We start from the raw sequence: 13,436 nt of genomic DNA on the forward strand, positions 1-13,436 counted from the left end.
ATGGTATGCTTTGTCTGTATCGCGTGCAAGAAACAATACTTTTCACTGTATCCCAATACATGTGACAATAATAAATCAAATCAAATCCTTCTCCTCTATGTATTCTATGAATGGTATGCTTTGTCTGTATAGCACCCAAGAAACAATACTTTTCATTGTATCCCAATACGTGTTGATAATAAATCAAACCAAATCCTTCTCCCCTATATACTCTATGAATGGTATGCTTTGTCTGTAAAGTGCGTAAGAAACAATACTTTTCAGTGTATCCCGATACATGTGACAATAATAAATCAAATCAAAGTGTGCGGCCCATAGGTTCTAGGCAAGTTTAACATGACCTCCGTGCTTCTGAATTCCATTCCTTCAGTAATTTGCTTGTCTTGCACGACACTTGAATAGCGCCTTTAAAATTGATCATTGAGGTAATTGGTTGGATAGAACTTTGGTGACAGCTGTGTGCAGTTCTGGTCGCCACATTATAAGAAGGACATGAACGCACTGGAGCGGGTGCAGAGGAGATCCACCAGGATCTCCTCTTATGGAGAGAGAGAGGTTGGATCGGCTTGGGTTGTTTTTGTTGCCTGCTAAATGTAGCATGGTCAATCCAGCTAACCTACACATCTTTGGACACTAAGGGACAATTTAGCATGGCCAATCCACCTAACGTGCACATCTTTCGGAATTATTGGAATCTGGAGCACCTGGAGGCAACCCATGCAGACACAAAGCCTGGCCCTAGGAAGGACTATGAAACTTTAATAAACAATACACCGGTCACTTTGTGCCACATTTTGTTTCGCAACACTCCTGTGAAATGTCATTGCATTAGGTGAAAGGCGCCACAGAAAGACAGCTTGTTGTTGTTAATAAAGCACCCCGCAGCGTTACCTGGCATGGTCGAGGGGCGACGTGAACGTGGGAGGTCCGAGGCAGTGACGACCGCGGTACACTCTTGTCTCGTCCCTGATACTCCTCGACTTTGGCGGGTCGAGCTGTGAATGGGGACCGAGGCCGGGCGGCCGCCATCTTGTGGAGGTCACGGTGCACGCGCGCTGGGTAGCAGCGGGGTCCGGGGATCAGCGGACGGCGAGATCCGGGTTAGTGCTTCTCCCCCCGGTCTGATTATGGTGGCGGGCGGCAGGTCCCAGGGTCTGGCGGCCCCGGGAGGCATCACCATTCCTGGGCAGTGAGCACTCGTTATTCAGGTCTAGAAGGCATCACCATTCTAGGACTGGCTGTTCCACCCGGGGAGGCATCACCGTTCTAGGACTGGCTATTCTATCCAGGGAGGCGTCAACATTCCTAGGCAATGAGCACTGGCTATTCCACCCTGTGAGGCATCACCATTCCTGGGCAATGAGCACTTGCTCTTCAGCTCTGGGAGGCATCACCATTCTGGGACTGGCTATTCCACCCTGGGAGGCATCATCATTCCTGGGCAGAGAGCACTGCCTCTTCAGCCCTGGGAAGCATCACTTTTCTGGGACTGTTACGATTGGCTATTCAGCCCTGGGAGGCATCACCATTCCTGGGCAGAGAGCACTTGCTCTTCAGCTCTGTGAGTCATCACTGTTCCTAGGAGTGAGCACTGGCTATTCCACCCTAGGAGGCATCATCATTCCTGGACTGTGAACACCAGCTATTCAACCCTGGGAGGCATCATTCCTGTGGGACTGTGAGCACCGGCTGTTCAGCCCTTAGAGGCTTCGCTGTTCTGGTTTGGTGAGCATCGGCCATTTGGCCATGGGAGGCATCACCATTCCTGGGCAGAGAGCACTGGCTGTTTGGTTATGCAACATCAGCTGTTCAAGGCCTGATGACTCTGCATTGACTCTTTGGTCCTCGGTTATGAGTTGGTGTGTTTTTAATCTTTCACGGATTGTTGGTCTTGCTGGGTCAGCATTTGTCTATCTCTAATTGCTCCTTGAACTGTATGTTGGCCACTTCAGAGGTAGAGATAAAAGTCAACCACATTGGCTGTGGCTCTGAAGTCATATGTAGGCCAGACTGGGTAAGGACAGCAGATTTCCTTCCCTAAAGGAAACCAGATGAATTTTTCCGACAATGGGTCATCAGTAGATTCTTAAAAATCTGGGATTATTATAATCTGGGATTATTATTTGAATTCAAATTCCACCATCTGCCGTGGCAGGATTCAAAGTTTGTTTTTGTTTATTAGTGTCACAAGTTGGCTTACATTAACTCTGCAATGAAGTTACTGTGAAAGTCCCCTCGTCGCCACACTCCGGCGCCTGTTCAGGTAACACTGAGGGAGAATGCAATCCAACCAGCACGTTCTTTCGGACTGCGGGAGGAAACCGAGCACCCGGAGGAAACCCACGCAGACACCAGGAAAATGTGCAAACTCCACACAGACAGTGGCCCAAGGTGGGAATCGAACCCGGGTCACTGGCGCTGTGAGGCAGCAGTGCTCACCACCGTGCTGCCCCATTAGTGAACCAGATGGGTTTTTTCAACAGTGGGTCATGAGTAGATTCTTAATTCCAGATATTTTTTGATTGAGTTCAAATTCCACCACCTGCCATGGCGGGAATTGAACCCAGGTCCCTGGCACTGTGAGGCAGCAGTGCTAAGCATTGTGCCGCCCAGAACATTAGCTGAGTTTCTGGATTAACGGTCTCGCGGTAATATCACTAAAGTTGCGGCCTTTCTCAGCGTTTGTTCGCTCACTGACTCCTCCCATTATGTGTCCTTGCAGCGAGCATGGCTGAGAACCAGCCCTTGGCGCCGGCATCGGAGGGGGCATTGGACATGGACCAGGTTGAGTACACCCTGCGCAAGAGGCTGCCACGCAAGCTGCCGAAACGTAAGAACGATATCTATGTCAACATGAAGACGGACTTCAAGGCGCAGCTGGCCCGCTGCCAGAAGATGCTGGACAGTGGGTGCTTCAGTGAGATCTGCATTCACGGCCTGGGGCTGGCCATCAACCGAGCAATCAACATCGCCCTCCAGCTTCAGGGTGGCAGCTTCGGGGCGCTGCAGATCGCCGCCAACACCTCCACCGTCGAGCTGGTGGACGACTTGGAGCTGGACGAGGGAGAGCCCCTCACTCGCACCAGGAACAACTCCGCCATCCACATCAAGGTCTTCCACACCCTCCCCAAATAGCGACAGACGGATGGGTGGGTAAAAAGCATTCCTGAACAACCTCTCGGATCTCATTTTCCCCTTTGCTGTATATCTGGGGTGCTGAGTCACGGGACTGAGCCAGCTTCTTTTGCAGCGTATTTGCCTAAAATATTTATTTCTTCAAGTAAAGTTAATTCCCGTTAATTTAGTAAATGCTGTGCTTCTGTTATGTATGGTGTAAAAGAGATATCAAGACCATAATCTCACAAAGGAATGAATGTTACACCTGAGTGTTTCTTTAGCCCTGTACTTTGTCACTTACTTCACTTTAATCTTTTTCTTATTCGTTTGTGGGACACGGCCGTCGCTGGCTGGGCCAACATTTATTGCCCATCCCTAGTTGCTCCTCGAGAAGGTGGTGGTGAGCTGCCTTGAATGTGCTGCAGTCCACGTGCTGTGGTTGCAACTGAGGGGCATTTCGAGAGTGAAGCACATTGTAGTGGCTCTGGAGGCCAGACCGGGGTAAACACGGGAGATTTCCCCAAATGCTGGCTGTTCGGTTATGTGACACCAGCTGTTTTAAGGCACGACGAGTCTGCATTGACTCTGATTGTGGGTTATGAGTGCGTGTTCTTTTTTTAAAAATCTTTCATGGGTTGTTGGCCTTGCCGGGCCAGTGTTTGTCGTTCCCTAATTGCCCCTTGAACTGAGTGTAGAGTTAGCACTGCTGCTTCACAAGCACCAGGGATCCGGGTTCGATTCCCGGATCGGGTCACTGTCTATATGGAGTCTCACATTCTTCCCATGTCTGCGTGGATTTCCCCTGGGTGCTCTGGTTTCCTCCCACAGTGCAAAAGACGCGCTGGTTAGGAACATTGACCTGAACAGGCACCAGACTGTGGTGACTCGGGAAATTTCACAGGAACTTCATTGCAGTGTTAATGTAAGCCTAACTTGTGACTAATAAATAAACTTTAAGGTGAACCAGATTCACCTTTCTTTCCGACAATGTTTCAGGGTCTGCAATTAAATCCAGATTTTTTAAAAATTGAATTCTAATTCCACCATCTACCGTGGAGGGATTCGAACCTGTGTCCACCCCCCAGAATGTTAGCTGAGTTCTGGATTAATAGTCTAGCAATAATACCACTGGACCCTTCACCTTCACTGCTGTCTCTTCTCCCTCTCTCCCTCCCCTTCCATTTTGATTTGCTGAAACTTAGAAATCATAGAATCCCTACAGTGTAGAAGGAGGCCGTTCGGCCCATCAAGTCTGTACTGACCACAGTCCCACCCAGGCCTTATCCCCACAACCCTGTACATTTACCCTACTAATCCCTCTAACCTACACACCCTGGGACATTATGGGCAATTTAACTTGGCCAATCCACCTAACCAGCACATCTTTCAGACTGTGAGAAGAAATCGGAGCACCCCGAGGAAATCCATGCAGTTACGGCCGGGGAGAATGTGCAAACTCCACACAGACAGTGACCCAAGGCCGGGATTTGAACCTGGGTCCCTGGCGCTGTGAGGCAGCAGCGCTAAGCCGCTGTGCCACTCAGTGCTGCTAATGTGTCCCAGTTTCTTGGGCTCCCCTCCTGCCAACTTCTCAACTCTCAGATGGTGCGAGTGCTGGATAGAGCTTGGCCTGTACATGCTGAGTTAGCTGATCCTAGTTTCTGCATCTGCTCGTAAGGTAAAGTTTATTTATTAGTTACAAGTAAGGTTTACATTAACACTGCAGTGAAGTTACTGTGAAAATCCCCTAGTTGCCACACTCCGGCGCCTGTTCGGGTAACACTGAGGGAGAATGTAGTATGGCCAATGCACCCTAACCAGCATGTCGTTCGGACTGTGGGAGGAAACCAGAACACCTGAAAGAAACCCATGCAGACACTGTATGTGTGTGTCGGGGGAGTGGGGGGGGGGAGGTGGAACGCGCAGACTTCACACAGACAGTGACCCAAGCCGGAAATTGAACCTGGATTCCTGATGCTGTGAGTCAGTAGTGCTAACCACTGTGCCACCATGCTGCACCAATGCTTCTGTCTCTAAAGGTTACATGTTTAATCCCTGTTCTGGAGGAAAGCTGATACCCCACTGTGTGGTGGCACAGGGGGAGTGCTGCACTGCTGACAGTGTTGGCAGCTGAGTTGGGAAGTTGGGGCGGGGGCGGTGCGTGCGTAAAGCATTTTTGGCCAACGATATACAAGATCCAGAGGCGATATTTGAAGGTGAGTTCCTACCTAACACTCCCCTGAATTAATAATTACCTATCAACCAACGTCATTATCCAGTCATTATCGTTGTGATTCTTGTGGGTTCTTGCTGTGCAAAAATCGATCTGTCAGGCTTCCCACATTACAACATGGACCAGATTTCAAACAGAATTCCTTGGCTGCTATGCAGTGAACAGTGCTATATAAATGCAGCTGTCCTCACTGTGATGCATACAATCTGAGTTTGGATGTCTGTTAGATAGAATCCAGAGTGTGAAGGGAGGCCATTCAGCCCACCTGAGCCTGTACCAACAACAATCTCACCCAGTTCTATCCCCATAACACCACATATTTACCCTCCTAATTCCCCTGGCACTAAGGAGCAATTTAGCATGGCCACTCTACCTAACCTGCACATCTTTGAACATTAAGGCACAATTTAGCATGGCCAACCCATCTAACCTACATGTTTGGACACCAAGGGGCAATTTAGCATGACCAATTCCCCTAACCTGCACATTTTTGGACTGTGGGAAGAAACCAGAGCACACGGAGGAAACCCACGCAGACATGGGGAGAACATGCAGACTCCACACAGACAGTGACCCAAGCCAGGAATTGAATCTGGATCCCTGGCACTGTGAGGCAGCAGTGCTAACCCCTGTGCCCACCATGCTGCTGTCGCAGTTGCCTTGTCTACTCAATAACTGTAGCTGATGTAAAAAGAGTCAGCCAACTCTCTCAATCCCCTCTTCCCCCTCCACTGTCTGAAGGTATCACTGTCATATCCCAGTGACAATTCACATTGGCATAGAAACTAGAAGCAGGAGGAGGCCATTCGGCCCTTTGAGACTGCTTCGCCATTCATTTTGATCAGGGCTGATCTTCAAATTTAATATCCTGATTTTCCCCCCCATATCTCTCAATCCTTTCAGCCCCAAGAGTGATATCTAATTTCTTCTTGAAATCACACAATGTTTTGGCCTCAACTTCCTTCTGTGGCAGTGAATTCCACACGTTCACCATCCTCTGGGTGAAGAAATTTCTTCTCACCTTCATCCTAAAGGATTTTCCCCCTCGGTGACCTTTAAGGGGGGGTCTTGACAAATACATGAATAGGATGGGAAATAGAGGAATATGGTCCCCGAAAGGTGGGAGGGTTTAGTTCAGTCAGGTAGCCTGGTCAGTGCAGGCTTGGAGGGCCGTAGGGCCTGTTCCTGTGCTGTAATGTTTGTATTTTATCCTCAAACTATGACCTCCTAGTTCCAAACATGATACATCTTGCGATTGAGTCACCAAAATGGAGACCAAGGAATATTTAATCAATGACCTGTTAGTGTGATGTATATGACTACGTATTTTGTCTTTGTTATAGTTTCCATAAGTTACCCCTATTCAATACGCTCTGTGGGGGAGATTAGGAGTGTAGTCCTTGCTGGGATCACTAACTTAACACGAATGTGGTTTTTGCATATTATCAAGGTCTTGCACTTCCCATTGTCTTACTGAATTGGTGCCCTGTCCCTGGACACTGGCTGATGTTCCTCCACCTCTCACTGCCCTAGCCCAATGCTGAAGAGGGTACCTTCACATGTTCCTGTACAGCCCCTCCCAACATTCACAGATCCTGAGGGAATCCATGAAAACATCTCCCTCTACACTGTCACCACCAAACACTCGCAGGCAAGGTACAGCACGGTGTTAGATACAGAGTAAAGCTCCCTCTACACTGTCACCCATCAAACACTCCCAGGACAGATACAACTCGGGGTTAGATATAGAGTAAATTTCCCTCTACACTGTCCCCATCAAACACTCCCATAACAGGTAAAGCACGGGGTTAGATACAGAGTAAACCTCCCTCTAAACTGTCCCCCATCAAACACAGTAAAAAGTCTGACAACACCAGGTTTAAGTCCAACTGATTTATTTGATAGTAACTCACTAGCTTTCAAGGTTACCCCCTTTGTTATTCACCTGACGAAGGGGGTAACCTCGAAAGCTAGTGAGTTTACTATCAAATAAATCGGTTGGACTTAAACCTGGTGTTGTCAGATTTTTTTACTGTGTTTACCCCAGTCCAACGCCGGCATATCCACATCATGCCCATCAAACACTCCCAGGGCAGGTACAGCACAGGGTTAGATACGGAGTAAAGATCCCTTGACACAGTGCCCATCAAACACTCCCAGAACAGGTGCAGCACAGGGTTAGATACAGAGTAAAGCTCTACAATGTCAAGTTAACATTGCAGATTAGTGACCTTTTGAGTTCTATCTGATTTCCAACAGGATTGTGCACTTAAGTTCAGTGCTGAGGTAAGTGTGTGTAAAATTTATCCTCTGCAAAGTGCATGTCAGGCAATGTGTACTGTATACAGTAACTGCGAATAACACTACTGTTCAGTGGCAATGTAGGAGAGATTAAGCAAGTTTCAGTACCAGCCCCGACTGCTTGCTGCAGCCTGGATTCAGAATGCTGTTTCATCTATTTAACCACAATGCCACTTAGGAATCGGAGGAAAGCTGGGCTGTGAGTGTTGCTGGGACGTATTCTCAGAAGTGAAATTCCCACCCCCAATCATCCCATCTCCACATTCACATTGACTCGAACAATCTCTTCGCGATCTTCGATATTGAACACTCTGTTTATTACCCGACTCAGCAATTCTCTTTATTCCCTCACAGAAAGCATTCTTTTTGGTTGTATCGCAGCTTGGTATGGCTCCTGCTCTGCCCAAGACCACAAGGAACTACAAAAAGGTCGTGAATGCAGTCCAATCCATGACACAAACTAGCCTCCCATCCATTGACTCTGTCTGCACTTCCCGCTGCCTCGGGGAAAGCAGCCAGCGTAATCAAGGACCCACGCGCCCTGGATATTCTCTCTTCCACCTTCCGTCAGGAAAAACATACAAAAGTCTGAGGTTGTGTACCAACCGATTCAAGAACAGCTTCTTCCCTGCTGCTGTCAGACTTTTGAATGGACCTACCTTGCATTAAGTTGATCGTTCTTTGCACCCTAGCTATGACTGTAACACTATATTCTGCACCCTCTCCTTTCCTTCTCTATGAATGGTATGCTTTGCCTGTATAGCGCACAAGAAACAATACTTTTCACTGTATCCCCATACACATGACAATAATAAATCAAACCAAATCCTTCTCCCCTGTGTACTCTATGAATGGTATGCTTTGTCTGTACTGTGCACAAGAAACAATTCTTTTCACTGTATCCCAATACATGTGACAGTAATAAATCAAATCAAATCATGGAATGAAGGCTGCCCATCCCAAATAGCCCCCTGAACTGAGTGGCTCACTCGGCCATAAAAGGGAGAATTTAAGATTGCCTTGGATCTGGAATCACAAGGTTTTTTAAAACGTTTGTTTATTAGCATTCGCACTGCAATGAAGTTATTGTGAAAACCCCCGAGTCACCACAGTCTGTTATGTCACAGCCACACATGAAGGGGTGAATACCAGGGGTGGCACGGTGGAACTGTGGTTAGCACTGCTGCCTCCCAGGGAGCCAGGTTCAATTTCCGGCTTGGGTCACTGTCTGTGCAGAGTCTGCACCTTCTCCCCATGTCTGCGTGGGTTTCCCCTGGGTGCTCCAGTTTTCTGTGGTTCGGTGGATTGAGCATGCTAAATTCTAAATTCGAGACTGCACCAATAACAATCACACCCAGGCCCTTGCCTCATAACCCTACGTATTTACCCTGCTAATCCCCCTGACACAAGGGGACAATTTAGCACTGCCAATCCACCTAACCCGCCCATCATTGGACACTAAGGGGCAATTTAGCACAGCCAATCCACATACCCACACAACTTTGGACACTAAGAAGTAATTCAGCATGGCCAATCCATCTAACCTATACATCTTTGGACACTAAGGGGCAATTTAACATGGCCAATCCACCTAACCTGCACATCTTTGGACACTAAGGGGCAATTTATCCCAGCCAATCCACCTAACCTGCACATCTTTGAGCACTAAGGGGCAATTTAACACAGCCAATCCACCTAATCTACAAATCTTTGGACTGTGGGAGGAAACCGGAGCACCCAGAAGAAACTCACGCAGACACGCGGGGAGAACATGCAGACTCCACATAAACAGTCACCTAAGGTCGGAATTGAATCTGGGTCCCTGGCTCTGTGAGGCAGCAGTGCTAACTGCTGTGCCGCCCACTGTGTCTTGTAGGAAGTCAAAGGGTAATTCCTGGGTAACTCAAAAAAGGCGCAAGGCTTGATACTCCCTTAGATTGCAGAAGACAGATGTGAGCCTGTATCCCTTTGTCTGTACTTTGTCAGTTAATCTTCAATCCCTGAAGACCATATTGAAGTGTTGACAACCCTAAGTTGGTTGCTTGGTTGGCACCTTGCACTGAGGTGACACCATCCCAAGGCTCTGGAGCAGATAGATTATTTGTTCCTGAGATGTGAGCGTCCGTGGCTTGGCCTGTGTTTATGGCTCACCCCCAGTTGCCCTCGAGAAGTTGGTGGGTGAGTCGCCTTCTTGAGCCGGTGCAGACCCTGAAGTTTGACATCGATCTCAATCTTGAACGTCGCCCAGTCGCATCGCACGAATCAGCCTCCTATCCATTGACTCAGTCTACACTTCCTGCTGTTTGGGGAGAAGCATAATGCAGTGGAGTTTGCACATTCTCCTCATGTCTGCGTGGGTTTCTTCCTGGTGTAGGTACACCCGTTGTGCTGTTAGGGAGAGACTTCCAGGGTTCTGACCCAGTGACTGAAGGAATGTGGCAGCACAGGTGGGAAAGGTGGCGAAGAAAGCATGTGGCATGCTTGCCTTCATCGGACAAGGCATCAAGTATAAAGTTGGCAAATTAAGTTACAATTGGTTTGGCCACATTTGGAATACTGCATCCAGTTCTGGTCAGCACACTACTAGAAGGACATGAAGGCTTTGGAGAGAGTACAGAAAAGGTTTAACAGGATGTTGCCTGGTTTTGGAAGGTAATTAGCTATGAGGAGAGGTTGGAGAAACTGGGATTGTTCTACCTGGAAAGACGGAGGCTGAGGGGGCGACCTGATAGAGGTTTATAAAATTATGAGGGGTATGAATAGGGTGAACAATTGGAAGCTTTTTCCCAGGACAGAAATAACAATTACAACGGAGGTACAAGTTCAAGTTAAGGCCGGGGGGGGAGGTTTTTTTCACAGGATGGTGGGGGCCTACAATGCACTGCCAAGTGAGGGGGTTGAGGCAGTTACATGAGTGACATTTAAGTCTTATCTTGATAAGTATATGAACAAATTTGATTTTGATTTGATTTGATTTAATATTGTCACATGTATTGGGACGCAGTGAAATGTATTGTTTCTCGCGTGCTATACAGACAAAGCATACCGTTCATAGAGTACACAGGGGAGAAGGATTTGATTTATTATTGTCACATGTATTGGGATGCAGTGAAAAGTATTGTTTCTTGCATGCTATACAGACAAAGCTTACAGTTCATAGAGTACATAGTGGAGAAGGATTTGGTTTGATTTATTGTCACATATTGGGATACAGTGAAAAATATTGTTTCTTGTGCGCTATAAAGACAAAGCATACTGTTCATAGAGTACATAGGGGAGAAGGATTTGATTTATTATTGTCACATGTATTGGGATATAGTGAAAAGTATTGTTTCTTGTACGCTATACAGACAAAGCATAGTGATCATAGAGTACATAGGGAAGGAGGATTTGATTTGATTTATTATTGTCATATGTATTGGGATACGTGAAAAGTATTGTTTATTGTGTGCTGTACAGAAAAAGCATACGTTCTTAGAGAACAAAAGGAGAGAGTGCACAATGTAGTGTTACAGTCATAGCTAGGGTGTAGAGAAAGATCAACTTAATGCGAGGTAGGTCCATTCAAAAGTCTGATGGGCAGTGGGGAAGAAGCTGTTCTTGAGTTGGTTGGTACGTGACCTCAGACTTTTGTATCTTTTTCCCAAAGGAAGAAGGTTGAAGAGAATATGTCTGGGATGCGTGGGGTCCTTGATTATGCTGGCTGCTTTGCTGAGGCAGCAGGAAGTGTAGACAGAGTCAATGGATGGGAGGCTGGTTTGCACGATGGATTGGCTACATTCACGACCTTTTGTAGTTCCTTGCGATCTTGGGCAGAGCAGGAGCCACAGTAGGCTGTGATATAACCAGAAAGAATGTTCTCTGTAGTGCATCTGTAAAAGTTGGTGAGAGTTGCAGCTGACATGACAAATTTCCTTTGTCTTCTGAGAAAGTAGAGGCATTGGTGGGCTTTCTTAACTATAACATCGGCATAGGGCGGGACCAGGAAAGGTTGTTGGTGACCTGGACACCTAAAAACTTGAAGCCCTTGGCCCTTTCTACTTTGTTGATGTAGACAGGGGCATGTTCTCTTTTATTCTTCCTGATGTTAATGACAATCTTCTTCATTTTGTTGACATGTTGTCACAGAGTCATAGAGGTTTACAGCAGGGAAACAGGCCCTTCAGCCCAACTTGTCCGTGCTGCCCTTTTTCTCTTCCACCTTATGCAAGGACCTGGAAGGTCAATCCACCCTACCTGGACTCACCTGAATAAGGTAGAGCTGTGAAGCAGGTACTGGCAGTGGTATTACTGGTGGCAACAGGACAAGTGAGAGAGAGCCAGCACTCAGAAGATAAGCTGCTCTAGGGAGAAATTAATATTTTAATCCCTCGCGTTGGTGGAATGAATGCGTTGCGCTACATCTTGCTCTGAATGCAGGATCTTAGCCACCCTGAAAGAATCTAAGTAGCTCTCCCTGTGGCAATTCATCAGCCTCATGGGAACCATTTCTCTTTAACTCCTTAAAGCACTCTGTGTTATTCTGGTCATGGCCAGGAGTGTGAACTCACAGCCAGAATAGTCTAGTCTCTTTCCACGGCAACTGAGATCCAAAGTGAAAGTTTTGAGGTCTACTTTTTTAGGGAAAAAAATTTTACAAACACATTTTAAAGTTCGAGTCCAGGTGGAAATCACACAAAGGACTGAGGAAATCTACAATTCTCTGCCACAAAAGGCTGTGAATGCGAAAGGTTAATTTGATTTATTATAAGACCATAAGATGTAGGAGCAGAATTAGGCCACTCGGCCCATCAGTTCTGCTCCACCATTTGATCACGGCCAATATTTTTCTCGTAAAATCCCCACAGTGCAGAAGGAGGCTATTCAGTCCATCAATCTGCACCCACCACAATCCCACCCAGGTCCTATTCCCATAACCCCACAATTTACCCAGCTAATCCCCCTGAAATTAAGGGTCAGTTTAGCATAGCCAGTCCACCTAACCTGCACATCTTTGGACACTACAGGAGCAATTTAGCATGGCCTATTCTTCTCATCTATGCATCTTTAGACACTAAAAAGCAATTTAGCATGGCCAATCCACCTAACCTACAAACTTTTGGAGTGTGGGAGGAAACTGGAGCACCCGGAGGAAACACACGCAGACGCGGGGAGAGAGCGTGCAGACTCCACACAGACAGTGACCCAAGCAAAGAATCAAACCCGGGTCCCTGGCGCTGTGAGGCGGTGGTGCTAACCACCGTATCACCCATTGTTCGTCTCAGTGGTTGGGCTGCGTGGACCCTTCCCTTCTCCAACAGCCCTAACGCTCAACTGCCAAGGCTGGGACTGAGTCCTGAGCCCTGAGCAAGCTGGCAAGTGGCAGTCACGGAGCAGTAGCCCGGGGAAAGAGGTAAAACCACTGGGGGGAGAGAGAGAGAGCAACAGGGACTCCAGCACATCAAACGGAAAGGTCAGTCTGAATTCCTGGCCATTCTGTAGCTGCAAAGGTTAAATGACTGGAATTCATTCGCTGAAAGTCAAACAGGCCTTAATCCTGCTTTCCATTTTCTTAACTGCAATAAATTGAGAATTAAAATGCTTTTTCTTGGCAGACAATGAACCCCTGTCAAAACTCCCCACAAAATCCACTGCCTTCTAAATTGCTTTAAAAGAGATTTTTTCCATTGCTTATTCCCGCACCCCCCACCCACCCCTTCTCTCTGAGGGATACTGAGGCACACTGAGATGGTTCTAGGCAGAGAGACAACTAATCAGCCAGGGACAAGGCAGTGAGAGTGTATGT

General features: G+C 47.3%; 1 protein-coding gene across 3 annotated transcripts; it reads left to right on the top strand.

Moving 5' to 3' along the window:
* The first annotated feature begins 990 nt into the window (after positions 1-990).
* On the top strand, positions 991-8,483 carry pop7 (POP7 homolog, ribonuclease P/MRP subunit). Of its 3 annotated transcripts, none has more exons than XM_080181849.1 (3): positions 991-1,100; positions 2,723-3,149; positions 8,006-8,483. In XM_080181849.1, the coding sequence occupies exon 2, from the start codon at positions 2,728-2,730 to the stop codon at positions 3,133-3,135; it is 408 nt and encodes a 135-aa protein (XP_080037975.1). In that variant the 5' UTR covers positions 991-1,100; positions 2,723-2,727; the 3' UTR covers positions 3,136-3,149; positions 8,006-8,483. The 3 variants fall into 3 exon arrangements, with proteins under 3 accessions (XP_080037975.1, XP_080037976.1, XP_080037974.1); XM_080181850.1 differs by having other exon boundaries at positions 8,033-8,483; XM_080181848.1 differs by lacking the exons at positions 991-1,100; positions 8,006-8,483 and adding an exon at positions 1,189-1,208 and having other exon boundaries at positions 2,723-4,042.
* Positions 8,484-13,436: the final 4,953 nt, after the last annotated feature.

Source organism: Carcharhinus amblyrhynchos, unplaced genomic scaffold, assembly GCF_965287045.1.
Source record: "Carcharhinus amblyrhynchos unplaced genomic scaffold, sCarAmb.v2.hapA scaffold_43, whole genome shotgun sequence".
Lineage (NCBI taxonomy): Eukaryota > Metazoa > Chordata > Chondrichthyes > Carcharhiniformes > Carcharhinidae > Carcharhinus > Carcharhinus amblyrhynchos.